Source organism: Oncorhynchus gorbuscha, linkage group LG19 (genome assembly GCF_021184085.1).
Source record: "Oncorhynchus gorbuscha isolate QuinsamMale2020 ecotype Even-year linkage group LG19, OgorEven_v1.0, whole genome shotgun sequence".
Taxonomy (NCBI): Eukaryota; Metazoa; Chordata; class Actinopteri; order Salmoniformes; family Salmonidae; genus Oncorhynchus; species Oncorhynchus gorbuscha.
In genome coordinates this window covers 666,208-685,593 of record NC_060191.1, presented here as the reverse complement: position 1 = coordinate 685,593, position 19,386 = coordinate 666,208, and the positions used below count along the sequence as shown (strand labels likewise).

Below are 19,386 nucleotides of genomic sequence, written 5' to 3'. Positions count from 1 at the left end.
TGGATTTGGATAATTCGGCCTAATTCTGCTTTGCATGCATTATTATTTTTATATTTTTGCAGATTTCTTGGTTGATGAGCGGACCCCAGACCCCACAACCATAAAGGGCAATGTGTTCTATAACTGAATTAAATATTTTTAGCCAGATCCTGTCGAATTTTATGTTCCTTTTGATGGCATAGATCGTTCACAGCTTTGTGGAAGTTACCTGTGGAGCTGACGTTCAGGCTGAGGGATGTATAGTTGTGTGTGCTCTAGGGCAGGTATTCCCAAACCCCAGGGGTCCTCACAATGCCGTCGGGGGTATGCCAAATAAAAATGTGATTCACATTTACATTTATTTCACATTATTTTTATGTCTTCACATTGTCAAACAGTACATTCATATTTTCCAAAGGGGATATACATCTGGGTGAGGGTTGTCTCTCGCCTGAGTAACCTGGTTTCACTGCCAATAATAAAATTAAACCATCTAGTGTTCTGCGAAATAACAACACAATGTCAAATACAGGTAGCCTAGTTAAATAATTAACATGCAATCACATTAACTGTTATTCTCTCGTTGGAATTCCACTAACGGTTCGTAGCTGCTGCTTATGTTGGTATCTGTACTGATGGCGCAAAAGCCATGACAGGGAGACATAGTGGAGTGGTAACGCATGTGTAAGCAGTTGCTCCCAACGCCACCTGGGCACACTGCAGCATCCACCAAGAGGCTCTTGCTGCCAAGGGAATGCCTGACAGCTTGAAAGATGTTTTGGACACTACAGTGAAAATGGTTAACTTTGTTAAAGAAAGGCCCTTGAACCCACTTTTTTTTTGCAGTATGCATTGATATGGACAGTGACCATTAGAGGTCGACCGATTATGATTTTTCAATGCCGATACCAATTATTGGAGGACCCCAAAAAAGCCGATACCAATTCATCGGCTGATTTTTTTTGTTTTATTTGTAATAATGACAATTACAACAATACTGAATGAACACTTATTTTAACTTAATATAATACATCAATAAAATCAATTTAGCCTCAAATAAATAATGAACCATGTTCAATTTGGTTCAAATAATGCAAAAAGAAAGTGTTGGAGAAGAAAGTAAAAGTGCAATTTGTGTCATGTAAGAAAGCTAACGTTTTAGTTCCTTGCTCAGAACATGAGAACATATGAAAGCTGGTGGTTCCTTTTAACATGAGTCTTCAATATTCCCAGGTAAGAAGTTTTAGGTTGTAGTTATTATAGGAATTATAGGACTATTTCCCTCTATACCATTTGTATTTCCTTAACCTTTGACTATGTTCTTATAGGCACTTTAGTATTGCCAGTGTAACAGTATAGCTTCCGTCTCTCTCCTCGCTCCTACCTGGGCTCGAACCAGGAACACATCGACAACAGCCACCCTTGAAGCAGCGTTACCCATGCAGAGCAAGGGGAACAACTACTCCAAGTCTCAGAGCGGGTGACGTTTGAAACGCTATTAGCGCGCACCCAGCTAACTAGCTAGCCATTTCACATCGGTTACACCAGCCTAATCTCGGGAGTTGATAGGCTTGAAGTCATAAACAGCAGAGCTGCTGGAAAAGCGCACGAAAGTGCTGTTTGAATGAATGTTTACGAGCCTGCTGCTGCCTACCACCGCTCAGTCAGACTGCTCTATCAAATCATAGACGTAGTTATAACATAATAACACACAGAAATGCGAGCCTTGGGTCATGAATATGGTCGAATTCGGAAACTATCATCTCGAAAACAAGACGTTTATTCTTTCAGTGAAATACGGAACTGTTCCGTAATTTATCTAACGGTGGCATCCATAAGTCTAAATATTCCTGTTACATTGCACAACCTTCAATGTTATGTCATAATTAAGTCAAATCCTGGCAAATTAGGAGGCCCAAACTTTTGCATATACCCTGACTCTGCGTGCAATGAACGCAAGAGAAGTGACACAATTTCACCTGGTTAATATTGCCTGCTAACCTGGATTTCTTTTAGCTAAATATGCAGGTTTAAAAATATATACTTCTGTGTATTGATTTTAAGAAGATTGATGTTTATGGTTAGGTACACATTGGCGCAACGATACACACCGCATCGATTATATGCAACGCAGGACACGCTAGATAAACTAGTATTATCATCAACCATGTGTAGTTAACTAGTGATTATGATTGATTGATTGTTTTTTATAAGATAAGTTTAATGCTAGCTAGCAACTTACCCTGGCTTCTTACTGCATTGGCGTAACAGGCAGTCTCCTCGTGGAGTGCAATAAGAGGCAGGTGGTTAGGGCGTTGGACTAGTTAACTCTTAAGGTTGCAAGATTGATTCCCCGAGCTGACAAGGTAAAAATCTGTTGTTCTGCCCCTGAACGAGGCAGTTAACACACTGTTCCTAGACCAGTTAACCCACTGTTCCTAGACCAGTTAACCCACTGTTCCTAGGCCGTCATTGAAAATAAGAATGTTTTGTTAACTGACTTGCCGAGTTAAATAAAGGTGTAAAAAAAAATAAAAAAGAATCGTCCATTCCGATTAATCGGTCGACCTCTAGTGACCATGTAACGCTTTTACAACATACAGAAGTGAGCTGGTTATCAAGGGGCAAAGTATTGGTCACGTTTAAAAAAATTGAGAGACGAGCTTAAAGTTTTCTTTACTGACATAATTTTCACTTGTCTGACCGCTTGCATGATGATGAGTTTTTCACACGACTGGCCTTTCTAGGCTGAATGATCTGAATCTAGGTTTACAGGGACTCTCCTGAGGCTGTGATTAAGAAGTTAGAGCTCTTCTCTGTCTGCATTAACAAGGACCACACACAGGGCTTTCCATCATTGAATGATTTTTTTCTGTGCAAATTAACTCAAGCTTACAGACAATGTCAAATGTGATATAGTGAAGCACCAGATTGAGTTGGGTGCGCAATTTTTATTTTATTTTACCTTTATTTAACCAGGCAAGTCAGTTAAGAACAAATTCTTATTTTCAATGACGGCCTAGGAACAGTGGGTTAACTGCCTATTCAGGGGCAGAACGGCAGATTTGTACCTTGTCAGCTCGGGGGTTTGAACTTGCAACCTTCTGGTTACTAGTCCAACGCTCTAACCCCTAGGCTACCCTACGCAGATACTTTCCCGAAACGGATGACACAAAAAACTGGATTCGTTATCCTTTTCATGCCCTGCCTCCAGTCCACTTACCGATATCTGAACAAGAGAGCCTCATCGAAATTGCAACAAGCAGTTCAGTGAAAATTTAATTTAATCAGAAGCCACTGCCAGATTTCTGGTTTGGGCTGCGCTCAGAGTATCCTGAATATCCAAATCACACTGTTAAGACACTGATGCCATTTGCAACCACGTACCTACAGTACGTGAGAGTGGATTCTCGGCCCTCATTAGCATGAAAACTAAATACAGGCACAGACTGTATGTGAATATGATTTAAGACTGAGACTCTCTCCAATACAACCCAACATTGCAGAAGTATGTGCATCATTTCAAGCACACCCTTCTCATTAACCTGTGGTGAGTTATTCACAATTTTGAAGAACAAATAAGTTTTTATATGTGAGATGGTTAAATTAGGAGCAAAATGATTGATGATGATGATGATTATATTATTATTTGTGCCATGGTCCTATAAGAGCTCTTTGTCACTTCCCATGAGCCGTGTTGTGACGACAACTCACACTCATTCTTATGTTTAATAAATGTATTGTATATGTGTGGGTGGCAGGCTTACAATGGTGGCAAAAAAACAACATTTGAGAGTGTGCCGACCCTGTTGCTAGAGGGGGTACAGCTGGAGGTTGAATGTTTGAAGGGGTACGGGACAATAAAACGTGTGGGAACCACTGCTCTAGGGCAACGGTGTATATATGGAATTTGTATTTGTGGTCCTGGGAACTGGACCTTTTCTCTCTCATCACCCCTCAAGCTGCCTGCAGGATGGTGTTAAAGTGAATGGTGTAGAGAGGAGGGAACGAACGGGTCAGACTCCAAACACAGCACCCTAGTGTGTGTGTGTGTGTGTGTGTGTGTGTGTGTGTGTGTGTGTGTGTGTGTGTGTGTGTGTGTGTGTGTGTGTGTGTGTGTGTGTGTGTGTGTGTGTGTGTGTGTGTGTGTGTGTGTGTGTGTGTGTGTGTGTGTGTGTGTGTGTGTGTGTGTGTGTGTGGAAGACAAACACAGCCTTTTAAATGGAGGGAGTCAACTGTCATTACTGACCGACTACAACACTCCTCCTGATTCCCCTAGAGCAGACTGGATTAATGTACTGCAGCAGACCTGGCTGACTGACTACAACACTCCTCCTGATTCCCCTAGAGCAGTCTGGATTAATGTACTGCAGCAGACCTGGCTGACTGACTACAACACTCCTCCTGATTCCCCTAGAGCAGACTGGATTAATGTACTGCAGCAGACCTGGCTGACTGACTACAACACTCCTCCTGATTCCCCTAGAGCAGACTGGATTAATGTACTGCAGCAGACCTGGCTGACTGACTACAACACTCCTCCTGATTCCCCTAGAGCAGACTGGATTAATGTACTGCAGCAGACCTGGCTGACTGACTACAACACTCCTCCTGATTCCCCTAGAGCAGACTGGATTGATGCACTGCAGCAGCCCTGGCTTGTGATTGATCTGGGTGATTGTTCAGTGGTGATGTGTACTGGACTTACTGAGACAGCAGCTTGCTAAACAGATGACTGTATGTGTGGCTGTGTGTATGTGGATAGTCCTATAGGACATTACATGGTCTACGTCTGACTCAGCACAATGCTAGGGCTCTGTCACACCATTCATTTACTCACCTAGACAACACTGATCCTCCCAAGGAGAGGTACAGGGGAGAGGATGGTCACCAATCACAGTCTGACTCAAACAGTACTGTACAGTACTGCTGAATTCCCAATCCCCCTAGCCTGTACTATTCAAATTCAAATGGTATTACTGACAAGAGAGCACTAATAGTAACCCTCTGTAGGTCTCAACACAATCAGGCTACATTGCACAGTATATGAAACATCCCTAGCCAACACAAAAAACCTGACAGGACAATTGGCACCATCCCACTGGGCAAAAACTGGTTGAATCAACGTTGTTTCCACGTCATTTCAACGAAAAACTTAAATGTGATGATTTGAATCAATGTGGAAAACTGAATGGATTTGCAAAAAGTAATCTACGTAAGGGAATTTAGTATTTCTGTTACCTAACTGTTAAATACAATGACAGGGTGACTTTTTTGGTTGATTTCACATTAGTTGACAACTCAACCTAATGTAAATGAAAACAAGGTAAATCATTCTAGAGTGGTAATCATTTAACAGCTGCTCTAGCAGAGTAATCCTGTTGGCCTGGGACCATTTAAAAAAAAAGTGATCTATCTGTATGTCGGCTATCGGATAGGACTCAATTCATAGAAATAGAATGAATAAAATGGGAGTATCCATTCAAGTCAATGATTCGTCCTCTCTATTCATAAAATGTCTATGCATTTAATCCTGTCCGATAAGGTGAAATCCAGATAGATATTTATTTTTTGAACTGGGCCCTGAGGATTAGCTGTATAAACTACAGTGATGTGAAAAATACACTCAATCTCCTCCAGCCTCAGACTGTCAGACATGACTACAGTAAGAGATCTAGATCCTGTCAAGCAGAACATCACTTCAGCATTCTCTGAACAGAATGGTCACATAGAAATGTATAGCTTAGAACATACATGATTATTAGTCAGGTAGAATTGGCTATCATGTTAGTTTTATTCAATACATTTCTATCTACCAGTTTTAGAAATATTTTAGTCTCACTGAATAACCCTCACTAGTAGTTTGCATTCTATAAATGAACAGGAAATGAATAATAATACATTCAAGGAGAGAGATGACAGCAGCCACCTTGACGATCAGTTCAACCTCGGGTTATTTTTCTAGGAGAAAATTTAAAAATGCAATTGAGTCAGTGTTGCAATTTACATAATTTCTCTTGCTAATCACATAATCAAATATGTCTCTGGCAACATATCGGTTTAGGATGTGTTTGCTATAACAAGCCATCTGCAATGCAGGCCCATTTGCAATACTCTATTTTCCAATGTATTTCTGTCATGGATTATGGTAGCTAGTTCTACTTCCCACAGAGATCATGGACCACTGGGCAAAAACTGGTTGAATCAACGTCGTTTCCACATCATTCCAACCCAATAATTTAAGGTGATGTTGAATCAATGTGTAAAACATATGGCAATTTATTATTTTTTCACCCAACTTTGAACCAATGAATCCAATGGCACGAGGACATTTTCTGTTGAATTCACCCGTTAGTTAACAAGTCAACCAAATCTGTGCCCAGTGAGTGTGTGCTGCTGTTCAACATAAATAACTTGGTGGCGGTATGCAACACATACTAAAAGGAGTAAGAAAGCATTGTAACAAAAGGTGTTGGCTCAGAGGAATTGAGTTGGGTCATCTGGTCTTCACATCCCAGTAGGGACTTGATAAGAGCTGGGTGTGACAGTATGCTGTGGTCTCAACGCTGAATTCCTGGGAGGCCAGAGCTTTCTCATTTGTCAAATTGTGTAAAAGCTCCAGACTTTGGTTAACCCATTGGTATCATCTAATTTTTAAAAGCTGTTTCGAGAGACCAAAAGACCATATCACATCGAGAGAGAGGGGGAGACGTTCACTATTCAAGCCTAAGGTGTGTTGTAGACTTGTGAGAGCTGCACCATAAATCACTGAGAGTTAGAGCCTATTTGACTACTTCTATTTGCAATACACACCTAAAAGGGTGTGTATGTGGATAGTCCTATAGGACATTACATGGTCTACGTCTGACTCTTTTTGGTTCCAGGTAGAACCCGTTTTTCTAAGACTGCAGTTTAGTGAAAGTCATTCCCACAAGCACTTTCCATTGGACTAATAGGTCTAAGGCCATTCCCTGTAGTTCTTTAACTACAGACCACCGTTCCTCTTGAGAAGAACACTATTGACTGATGGTTCTATATTGTTAGTAAAGACTAACTGACAGAGTATAAAACGTTTTTGCTTCCAGATCTTGCCTTGCTTGTATTATAATGATTTATACTTGACAGCCTTGTTGTCTCAATACACACATTCACGTTTACATAACTGTTTCGAATAAATCACTGTTGATGGGCTTTCCAGCCATTTCTTTCCCCCCAGAAGACACAATTCAACTCCCCATCCACTCGTCATTGAATCGCTGCTGGCTGATTTACACAGCAGATCTCCAAACCTATGTTAAAACAACAAGATTTGACAAGGTATTCGATAGCCTTTGCTCAGAGTACCCTGCCAAGGTTAATATTGAAGAAGGGATCCATAATGAATTGTGTCTGTCATTGATCTGTGTTCTGCCTGATACGTGCTGTTTAAAAAGCATTCTGGAAAGTCAGGTAGAGTACAGTAAGTATCCCGAGTGGCGCAGCGCTCTGAGGCACTGCATCTCAGAGTGAGAGCTGTCACTACATGCCCTGGTTCGATTCCAGGCTGTACCACAACCAGCCGTGATTGGGAGTCCCATAGGGTGGTGCACAGTTGGCCCAGTGTTGTCCAGGTTAGGGTTGGGCCGGGGTAGGCTGTCATTGGGAGTCCCATAGGGTGGTGCACAGTTGGCCCAGTGTTGTCCAGGTTAGGGTTGGGCCGGGGTAGGCTGTCATTGGGAGTCCCATAGGGTGGTGCACAGTTGGCCCAGTGTTGTCCAGGTTAGGGTTGGGCCGGGGTAGGCCGTCATTGTGAGTCCCATAGGGTGGTGCACAGTTGGCCCAGTGTTGTCCCAGGTTAGGGTTGGGCTGGGGTAGGCTGTCATTGGGAGTCCCATAGGGTGGTGCACAGTTGGCCCAGTGTTGTCCCAGGTTAGGGTTGGGCCGGGGTAGGCTGTCATTGTGAGTCCCATAGGGTGGTGCACAGTTGGCCCAGTGTTGTCCCAGGTTAGGGTTGGGCCGGGGTAGGCCATCATTGGGAGTCCCATAGGGTGGTGCACAGTTGGCCCAGTGTTGTCCAGGTTAGGGTTGGGCCGGGGTAGGCTGTCATTGGGAGTCCCATAGGGTGGTGCACAGTTGGCCCAGTGTTGTCCCAGGTTAGGGTTTGGCCGGGGTAGGCTGTCATTGTGAGTCCCATAGGGTGGTGCACAGTTGGCCCAGTGTTGTCCAGGTTAGGTTTGGGCCGTCATTGTGAGTCCCATAGGGTGGTGCACAGTTGGCCCAGTGTTGTCCAGGTTAGGGTTTGGCCGGGGTAGGCTGTCATTGGGAGTCCCATAGGGTGGTGCACAGTTGGCCCAGTGTTGGCCCAGGTTAGGGTTTGGCCGGGGTAGGCCGTCATTGGGAGTCCATAGGGTGGTGCACTGTTGGCCCAGTGTTGTCCCAGGTTAGGGTTGGGCCGGGGTAGGCTGTCATTGGGAGTCCCATAGGGTGGTGCACAGTTGGCCCAGTGTTGTCCCAGGTTAGGGTTTGGCCGGGGTAGGCGGTCATTGGGAGTCCCATAGGGTGGTGCACAGTTGGCCCAGTGTTGTCCCAGGTTAGGGTTGGGCCGGGGTAGGCCGTCATTGGGAGTCCCATAGGGTGGTGCACAGTTGGCCCAGTGTTGTCCCAGGTTAGGGTTTTGCCGGGGTAGGCTGTCATTGTGAGTCCCATAGCGTGGTGCACAGTTGGCCCAGTGTTGTCCCAGGTTAGGGTTTTGCCGGGGTAGGCTGTCATTGTGAGTCCCATAGCGTGGTGCACAGTTGGCCCAGTGTTGTCCCAGGTTAGGGTTGGGCCGGTAGGCTGTCATTGTGAGTCCCATAGGGTGGTGCACAGTTGGCCCAGTGTTGTCCCAGGTTAGGGTTGGGCCGGGGTAGGCTGTCATTGGGAGTCCCATAGGGTGGTGCACAGTTGGCCCAGTGTTGTCCCAGGTTAGGGTTTGGCCGGGGTAGGCCGTTATTGGGAGTCCCATAGGGTGGTGCACAGTTGGCCCAGTGTTGTCCCAGGTTAGGGTTGGGCCGGGGTAGGCCGTCATTGGGAGTCCCATAGGGTGGTGCACAGTTGGCCCAGTGTTGTCCCAGGTTAGGGTTGGGCCGGGGTAGGCCGTCATTGGGAGTCCCATAGGGTGGTGCACAGTTGGCCCAGTGTTGTCCCAGGTTAGGGTTGGGCCGGGGTAGGCCATCATTGGGAGTCCCATAGGGTGGTGCACAGTTGGCCCAGTGTTGTCCAGGTTAGGGTTGGGCCGGGGTAGGCTGTCATTGGGAGTCCCATAGGGTGGTGCACAGTTGGCCCAGTGTTGTCCCAGGTTAGGGTTTGGCCGGGGTAGGCTGTCATTGTGAGTCCCATAGGGTGGTGCACAGTTGGCCCAGTGTTGTCCAGGTTAGGTTTGGGCCGTCATTGTGAGTCCCATAGGGTGGTGCACAGTTGGCCCAGTGTTGTCCAGGTTAGGGTTTGGCCGGGGTAGGCTGTCATTGGGAGTCCCATAGGGTGGTGCACAGTTGGCCCAGTGTTGTCCCAGGTTAGGGTTTGGCCGGGGTAGGCCGTCATTGGGAGTCTCATAGGGTGGTGCACTGTTGGCCCAGTGTTGTCCCAGGTTAGGGTTGGGCCGGGGTAGGCCGTCATTGGGAGACCCATAGGGTGGTGCACAGTTGGCCCAGTGTTGTCCCAGGTTAGGGTTTGGCCGGGGTAGGCGGTCATTGGGAGTCCCATAGGGTGGTGCACAGTTGGCCCAGTGTTGTCCCAGGTTAGGGTTGGGCCGGGGTAGGCCGTCATTGGGAGTCCCATAGGGTGGTGCACAGTTGGCCCAGTGTTGTCCCAGGTTAGGGTTTTGCCGGGGTAGGCTGTCATTGTGAGTCCCATAGCGTGGTGCACAGTTGGCCCAGTGTTGTCCCAGGTTAGGGTTTTGCCGGGGTAGGCTGTCATTGTGAGTCCCATAGCGTGGTGCACAGTTGGCCCAGTGTTGTCCCAGGTTAGGGTTGGGCCGGGGTAGGCTGTCATTGTGAGTCCCATAGGGTGGTGCACAGTTGGCCCAGTGTTGTCCCAGGTTAGGGTTGGGCCGGGGTAGGCTGTCATTGGGAGTCCCATAGGGTGGTGCACAGTTGGCCCAGTGTTGTCCCAGGTTAGGGTTTGGCCGGGGTAGGCCGTTATTGGGAGTCCCATAGGGTGGTGCACAGTTGGCCCAGTGTTGTCCCAGGTTAGGGTTGGGCCGGGGTAGGCCGTCATTGGGAGTCCCATAGGGTGGTGCACAGTTGGCCCAGTGTTGTCCCAGGTTAGGGTTTGGCCGGGGTAGGCCGTCATTGGGAGTCCCATAGGGTGGTGCACAGTTGGCCCAGTGTTGTCCCAGGTTAGGGTTGGGCCGGGGTAGGCTGTCATTGGGAGTCCCATAGGGTGGTGCACAGTTGGCCCAGTGTTGTCCCAGGTTAGGGTTGGGCCGGGGTAGGCTGTCATTGGGAGTCCCATAGGGTGGTGCACAGTTGGCCCAGTGTTGTCCCAGGTTAGGGTTTGGCCGGGGTAGGCCGTCATTGGGAGTCCCATAGGGTGGTGCACAGTTGGCCCAGTGTTGTCCCAGGTTAGGGTTGGGCCGGGGTAGGCTGTCATTGTGAGTCCCATAGGGTGGTGCAGTTGGCCCAGTGTTGTCCCAGGTTAGGGTTTGGCCGGGGTAGGCCGTCATTGTGAGTCCCATAGGGTGGTGCAGTTGGCCCAGTGTTGTCCCAGGTTAGGGTTTGGCCGGGGTAGGCCGTCATTGTGAATAAGAATTTCTTCTTAACTGACTTGTTAAATAAAGGTTCAATAATAAATGAAAAAGGTATGCATGTTCATGTTCAGCAAGCTCAGTAGGCCTCTTTTCCCCACTGAGCGCCTATCATCACAATACAGTGAGAGTTTTCATAGCAATCGGAAATCAGTATTTTGGGCGCCGATTTGCAGATTAAAAAATATATATATTTCAAAACTTTATTTAACTAGGCAAGTCAGTTAAGAACACATTCTTATTTTCAATGACGGCCTAGGAACGGTGGGTTAACTGCCTTGTTCAGGGGTAGAACGACAGATTTTCACCTTGTCAGCTCGGGGGATCAAACTTGCAACCTTACAGTTAACTAGTCCAACGCAATAACGACCTGCCTCTCTCTCGTTGCACTCCACAAGGAGACTGCCTGTTACGCGAATGCAGTAAGCCAAGGTAAATTGCTAACTAGCATTAAACTTATCTTATAAAAAACAATCAATCATAATCACTAGTTAACTACACATGGTTGATGATATTACTAGATATTATCTAGCGTGTCCTGTGTTGCATATAATCTGACTGAGCGTTGGTAGGCAGAAGCATTCATTCAAACAGCACTTTCGGGCGTTTTGCCAGCAGCTCTTCGTTGTGCGTCAAGCATTGCGCTGTTGATGACTTCAAGCATATCAACTCCCAAGATTAGGCTGGTGTAACCGAAGTGAAATGGCTAGCTAGTTAGCGTGCGCTAATAGCGTTTCAAACGTCACTCGCTCTGAGCCTGCTAGTAGTTGTTCCCCTTGCTCTGCATGGGTAACGCTGCTTCGATGATGGCTGTTGTCATTGTGTTGCTGGTTCGAGCTCAGGGAGGAGCAAGGAGAGGGACGGAAGCTATACTGTTATACTGGCAATACTAAAGTGTCTATAAGAACATCCAATAGTCAAAGGTTAATGAAATACAAATGGTATAGAGGGAAATAGTCCTATAATAACTACAACCTAAAACTTCTTACCTGGGAATATTGAAGACTCATGTTAAAAGGAATCACCAGCTTTCATATGTTCTCATGTTCTGAGCAAGGAACTAAAACGTTAGCTTTCTTATATAGCACATATTGCACTTTTACTTTCTTTATTTAAACCAAATTTAACATGCTTCATTATTTACTTGAGGCTAAATAGATTTTATTGATGTATTATATTAAGTTAAAATAAGTGTTAATTCAGTATTGTTGTAATTGTCATTATTACAAATGTAAAATAAACATTTTTTTATAAATCGGCCGATTAATCGGTATCGGCCTTCTGGTCCTCCAATAATCGGCATCGGCATTGAAAAATCATAATCGGTGGACCTGTAAAACATACAATGGCAGTGAACATCTGATCATCTCAAATCTAACTGAACGGAAGGCTTGTCTATGCCTGAGATTGGAATTTGTTCAAAACATTGTGACGCAATACATAACAGCTGGATCGCCCTCTGGAGGGGCTGTGTCGACATCAAAAGGAACATTTTCTACACAACAAAATCTCGGCTTACATTTGTCAACAATCTCTGCCTTCATTGATTTGACTACAGTTGATTTGACTACAGTTGATTTGACTACAGTTGATTTGACTATTGTTGTCAGGACATGGAAGTGAAAGAAACCCAGGTCTTTGACTGTGTGGTTTCATTCACATCATTTTGCCTACTCTACCACATCTATAGGATTAGTTAGTGTATGGCACATATTGCACTGTGTGTACCCGTATCCTCATGGGCAGAAGCATAGACATCTATTCTCATACCCACATTATAACTGCTGATATTTCTGGTTATTACAAGCCATTAGATGTGACGAGATGACTCATATCAGAAGACGAACCCTGAAGCAGCACATTCTCTGAGGTATACCTCGGTGTCCTGGAATTTATCAGGTAACATTGACAAACAAGGTAGGCTATGGGTTCTTCTGAGGGTTGAACACTGAGTACAACATTCTGTACGGTTCTCCTGCTCTCTATACCCCTGTATGATTCCTCTACAAAAAGATGCCTGGTGTCACTAGTAACATGATGTTCGTGCTACAAACAACTTTTACCTGCCTGTGACGTTTCACATGCAACTGCATGCACGGCCATGACATGAGACAATTCCTGCCCTTATCTCAGGCACACTGACTCACTCTTCTTGAGACAGACACGCGTTCAGTTCTCAGCCAAACAAGCCTACCACTGCTTCTCAAAAACTGTCAGTTGTATTATGGATATAAATATAGCACACGTACCTCCATTTCCGCAGCCCAGGATATTCCAGAACTGCATATTTGTAGGCTATTTACATGTAAGAGTATTTCCAACTGGTGCAAATCACTTCTGTCAGTGCTACTGAGCTGATAACCTGACACCCTCTTACCAACACACCTGGCCCTCCTCCTGGCTTCCAAACTCCTCCCTTCACACACTAGCTTTAACTTGTTACACCAGCAGGCACGGGGGCAACAATGATACCGATCGTGGAAACAAACACATAGATAATTCAGGCATGCAGATCAAATCATGCTGCTTGCCTGCAATCATACGCAGAGTCAACAAATCAATGCAACTCATTGTAAAAAAACAAGAATCATTACAGTTTATGAGCAGTCTCTCCTGTTTGCACTGTAGCAGTAACTGAAGAAAGCTCAATATCTGTGAACCTCTAAACACAATTACGGTTATTATACAGGTTTTGTTGCATCGTAATATAGTTGTTGCCTTGTAATCGCCTATGGAGTTTAGCAGTGTTTTGTTATTAGACAAGTGGAATAAGGAACAGTATGTTCGTCTGGTGTAATTCCATCAGCGTGTCAAATACAGAGGATACTAGGGTCTCCTCTAATCTTCCCCTGTAAGTAACGTTAAACCTCACTCAGGTCATTTAAACAACAGCATGCAGAATGGCTGGGGCTGAGCCGGTTACAGAACTATATCATGCAATGACATACAATGTAGCGAGCTCTCCAAACAACCATGAGAGTTGTTACAATTTGTAACATTGTAACAATGTTGTAATCACTTTTTTGTTTTAAACTAGCATTGTATCATTTCCTTAATGTTGCCACTCGAAATGTAGCCACTCGCTGCAGACTATCTGAATAAGACATGCTGTGTTCCCTGAACCTTGCACCAAGGCGTGAGAGATTCGGACACTGCACCACTGTTTGCAGAAACATGCATATTCATCTGCATAAAGGATATATTCCCCTTTTCGTCATCAAATGAAACCGTGATTCCTCCACCAAAAACGCAAATTAAAGTAGGCTAACTGAATGCTCCGACTCTCACTGCAACCCATTGTCAATGACTGGGGTCTTACTATGCTAACTGGCTAATGTTAAAGTTATTTAATATCCTCCACATCACTCAAAAATGTACAAGGCCACGTTATACTCACGTATATCTTTACTATTGAAGATCCACCTCAACTATTTCCGTTAACCGGTCTCTTATCCTGGAAATATGTGTTCCAATCCCGTAATAACCGTCTGTCTGTGTGTGGTTCCCTCTCCGTTTCTGTTTCTCCACAGCACCGCGCTCTGGCGCCCTACTCTCGGTAACCACTGACACAGCAGCGCTGCATCCTAATAGTTCCAATATGGCTGACGTGTAGTGACCATGTAGTGACCGTGTAGTGACTGTGTAGTGACCGTTTAGTGACCATGTAGTGACCGTGTAGTGACCATGTAGTGACCGTGTAGTGACCATACCCAGTAGAAACGGCCGGGGAGTTCAGTGGACTCACTAACCATCTCAGCTGGCAAAAATAAATAAATCATAACTTGTTCTACTTGTAAATAGCTTTTCACATGACAATTACATCAATGAGAATGACAATACTTCACAAAACCTTATTTTCTTATAAAGTGACTAATACACTTCTCATAAATGTTTCATGAAAATGTCAACATTGATATTACAAATAGCTAAATACATTAGAAATAATATTATTTTTCAATGCAAAAAAAAGCATTGACAACTGAGTTCTGTGGTTAAATAGACTCACATTTACATGTCATTCACACCCACCCACAGACACAGCAAGAGAACTCTGTGTTTCCATTGTCTAACAGACACAGCCCGAAACATTCCTTTCATTAGCTCTCTGCATAATACTACAACACACAGCAAGCCAGGCCCATAGCCGAGACCCAGTCGGCATACTAAATGACACTCTATTCCCTAAATAGTGCAGTAACTTTGCACATAGCCTTACGGGCCCTGGTCAAAAGTAGTGCACTTTATAGGGAATAGGGTCCCATTTGGGATGTCCCCAGGGTGCATAATTGTTATATGTATATGAAAGAAAGGCTGACTTGCATGAATGAGCATAGGAATAAACACAAAATGACTGTACAATCATTGTTTTATTGTATGTGACAGCTAAGACATGGGTGAGGCAGAAATATGAATCTGAAAGAAGACATTTAGTGTATACAGAATACTTTTAGTGAAAAAAAATCAAAACATTGTGAAACAGTCAGAGAAATGCTATTACATCATCATCCAGTATATACAGGCAGACCCCAACATAAAGAGAACAGAGGATGACAGGGTTCTTCATGATCATGTCATTCCCTGAGTCTCAATGTCCACTGTATATTGTCTACGTCCCTAATGGCACCCTATTCTCTATAGGGCCCTGGTCAAAAGTAGTGTACTATATAGGGAATAGCAGGGTCCTCACATTTTCAAACAAGGTGGTGCTGCTGAGTACGGTGGGATGGGGGGGGGCAGCCGACAAGGTGGAGCAGCGTGGTGGGGTTGGGGGCAGACCAAAAGGTGGAGCAGCATGGGGGGTTGGGGGGCAGACCACAAGGTGGAGCAGCGTGGTGGGGTTGGGGGCAGGTGGACCACAAGGTGGAGCAGCGTGGTGGGGTTGGGGGCAGACCACAAGGTGGAGCAGCGTGGTGGGGTTGGGGGCAGACCACAAGGTGGAGCAGCGTGGTGGGGTTGGGGGCAGACCACAAGGTGGAGCAGCGTGGTGGGGTTGGGGGCAGACCACAAGGTGGAGCAGCGTGGTGGGGTTGGGGGGCAGACCACAAGGTGGAGCAGCGTGGTGGGGTTGGACAGACAACAAGGTGGAGCAGCATGGTGGGGTTGGACAGACAACAAGGTAGAGCAGCATGGTGGGGTTGGACAGACAACAAGGTGAGCAGCATGGTGGGGTTGGACAGACAACAAGGTGGAGCAGCGTGGGGCCATTTGGGACACAGACATGGAAGGGTGTTAAAAACAAAATGGGCAACCTTGAGTCTTTAATCCAGGAAAAGCACATTTTAGAACAAAGCTTTGAAAAAACATTTAGAAGCTCACCTTCTCTCTGAGGTGTTCAGGGAAAATAAGAACAATTTATAGTCTATAGCAGGGACATTCAACTCTGACCCCACGACCCTGCTAATTCATTGCAACCACCTGGTCTAAATCAGTCCCAGGTCTAAGGTCTAAATCAGTCCCTGACTAGAGGGGAATCACCCACCTGGAGTCCCAGGTCTAAATCAGTCCCTGATTAGAGGGGAATCACCCACCTGGATTCCCAGGTCTAAATCAGTCCCTGATTAGAGGGGAATCACCCACCTGGAGTCCCTGGTCTAAATCAGTCCCTGATTAGAGGGGAATCACCCACCTGGAGTCCCAGGTCTAAATCAGTCCCTGATTAGAGGGGAATCACCCACCTGGTATCCCAGGTCTAAATCAGTCCCTGATTAGAGGGGAACAATGAACAAAGCAGTGGAACTGGCTTCCAGGTCCAGAGTTGAGTTTGAGGGGGCTATAGCCTCGGGGTCTGCAGGGCTCTTCCTCTAACCTGGTCCCACATCTATTTCTGCTGTTTAGGAAACTCCTGTCATTGTTGTGCCAAACATTTTATTCACTTAAAAGAGTTGTCAAAACCACACAAACAGATCCTGGACCAGGCTACTCGTCCTCTACTCAACCTTCCAAATGGCGATTTTGCCATCCTGGCAGGCGGAGCCACTGAGTACATAGCGGCCCTCTGCAGAGCACAGTGCCTGGACACTGTCTGTGTGGGCCATCAGCTCCTTCTCTACACTGTGGCTCTCTGTGTCCACTATGTAGATCTTCCCACTCATCCTGCACTGGTCAGGGCTCGGCCCGCTGCAGCCAACCCAAATCTGGACGAGGGAGGGGAGGAGACAAACAATGAAGAGAAGCTTGTTGAGGATTTGCAGTTGTACTGTGACATTCACTACCTAAATAAAACTCAAGAGTTCGCTCTGGACACTCTGATCATTACTATGAGAGATAAAATAATGATGGTAGGGTGGAATGTATGGTATCATTTCTAAGTACGGTACTATTTTAACTGCTACTTTACACGCTTTTGTAGAAATTGCAACACCTGAGAAAGACGGTTGTTGCCAGAATCTTATGAATGTGTTTCGTATGTGTTAATAGTCGTGTTAAAGAGGTTATTATGTTGGTACCCTTCCATTAAAGTGTTACCAGCAAAACACGCAAAGAACAGCAGGTGTGAACATCCAACTGAGACCATTATTTTCTCACCTGATTCTTAACCTTGATCATACAGTTGACCCCTGTACAGTTCTGTAGCCGCACCCTCAGGAAAGGCTTGGTCAGGTCTTTACAGTGCCAGAGACAGAGCTCGTCAGAATCAGAACAGCTCGTCCACAACTGGCCCCTCTGAAAGAAAACACACATTGGACTGGTTTAGCCATCAGCTCATGACACTCTCATTGACAAGCAAACTGACTGTTGGAAGCCTGCAAAAATACATAGTGTCTGGCTTGATTATTGAGGCCACTTGGGAGGCCATGGTGAAGGCATCGCATGAGATAAAGATCTTGGTTCAGTGAAATCTCCCAGATGAAGGGAACATGGGCCTACTACCTCTAAGAAGAGGATGAGGCTGCTGAACTCAGTGGGCATGCTCCGTAGATCCTCAGGAAGTGTCATCTTACGATGTGGGGTTCCGTTCTTCCTCAGTTCAACGATGCCGTCTCTGGCACCTAGTCAACATAACAGATGGGAACCAAACAAACAAAGGTTTCTGTCTAGATGCTTGCTGTTGTTAGCATGTGATCTTGTGGTCAATTGACACACTTTGTTAATTGATCATTGGCAGGGTATTTAATACATAGGAGTATATAAAAAAAGAGAATAATAATATACAGTTAGAGTATAACTATGACTGAGTGAGTTTACTTACAGCACCACAGTGTTCCATTGAAGAGCTGAATGGACATAAGCCTATCACAGGTCAGTTGAAACTGCTTTTTCACTTTTAGCGTTGAGAGGTCCCACAGAATGACTGTTCCATCGGCACTACAGGAGTATGTCTGTCTGGGGGGGAGGAGAGGGACAGTTGGATTAAAACAAGCACCATGTAGAAGCCTGATTGTGGTCTAACTACTGATGATTCACTGAAGGCAAAGTAAAGAAGTAGTTTAAGTACACTGCTGCCATCTGCTGGTTGGAAATAGACATAAAAAACACTCCATGTTCTAAGATTCTTGCACTATGATACTGAGGTGGGACAGTTAGAAGAACTACTTTCTGCAATAGGTGCATTGGTCATTTGAACAGGCAGTTCTAACACATTATCCTTCCTTCAACATAGAATCCTGAGCATCACACATGGGTTAACAGTTTGTGAGGGTGAAGTGACTGTAGCATGAAAGAGTGCCCTACAGTATATAGGGAATAGGGTGCACTGTGGGACACAGTGCTATATGTGTAACATTTTACCTCATCTTGTCACTCTCCTCCAGGGCAAAGTCCATAACCTCATGCCTGTGCTCTGTCAGCTGCTTATTGCAGGACATGCTGCGAGTGTCAATTATGTAAATGATGGAATCCTGGGATCCAATCCATACTTGATCCTGGTCCAATCCCAGCATGCAGTTCTGTGCACATAATAAAGCCACGTATTCAGCACATAAATGCATCCCAAATGGCACCTATTCCCTATATAGTGCACTACTTTTGACCAAGGCCCATAGGACTCTCATCAAAAGAAGTGTACTATATAGGGAATAGGGTGCTATTTTGGACGCATACATATCCAGGTTTAATCCACTGTTATGTGAATGGCAGGCACTCCTGTTCATGCCTCATGAGACCACAGAAAGGAGGAAACACTATCAACAGAAGAAAAAGAGAGAGAAAACAAGTGAAACAGAACTAGAAGGGGAGAGAGAAAGAACGAGTGAAAGAGAGCTAGAGAGAAAACAAGTGAAACAGAACTAGAGGTGGGAGAGAGAGAGAGAAAACAAGTGAAAGAGAGCTAGAGAGAGAGAACAAGTGAAAGAGAGCTAGAGAGAGAGAACGAGTGAAAGAGAGCTAGAGAGAGAGAACAAGTGAAAGAGAGCTAGAGAGAGAGAGAACAAGTGAAAGAGAGCTAGAGAGAGAGAACAAGTGAAAGAGAGCTAGAGAGAGGGAGAGAGCTGAGAGAAAGAAGAAAGAGAGCTAGAGGAGAACAGAACAGAGTGAAAGAGAGCTAGAGAGAGGGAGAACAAGTGAAAGAGAGCTAGAGAGAGAGGGAGAGAGAAAGAGCTAGAGAGAGCTAGAGAGCGAGAGAGAAAAGAGATCACTGTGTACTTAATTCAATATAACAATTTCTTTCCAAAGGATATCTGTAAGCAATTTCACAGAAAAAAAGGACA

At 45.3% G+C, this 19,386-nt stretch overlaps 1 protein-coding gene and 1 pseudogene across 3 annotated transcripts in view; both read right to left on the bottom strand.

Moving 5' to 3' along the window:
- The window catches only part of LOC124005058 (focal adhesion kinase 1-like), a 162,965-nt gene extending 148,668 nt beyond the window's left edge, over window positions 1–14,297 (bottom strand). For 2 of the 3 annotated variants that reach the window (XM_046313942.1, XM_046313943.1), the window contains exon 1: window positions 14,139–14,297. Coding sequence is in view for 1 of the 3 variants with exons in the window: in XM_046313938.1 (XP_046169894.1) it covers window positions 12,991–13,027 (37 nt within the window). In the remaining 2 variants the exon portion in view is untranslated. Of the gene's footprint in view, window positions 1–12,990; window positions 13,099–14,138 lie in introns of those variants that run through there. The other variant, XM_046313938.1, reaches the window with a different exon arrangement.
- Window positions 14,298–16,383: 2,086 nt separating this feature from the next.
- LOC124005294 overlaps window positions 16,384–19,386 on the bottom strand; it is a 28,955-nt pseudogene continuing 25,952 nt past the window's right edge.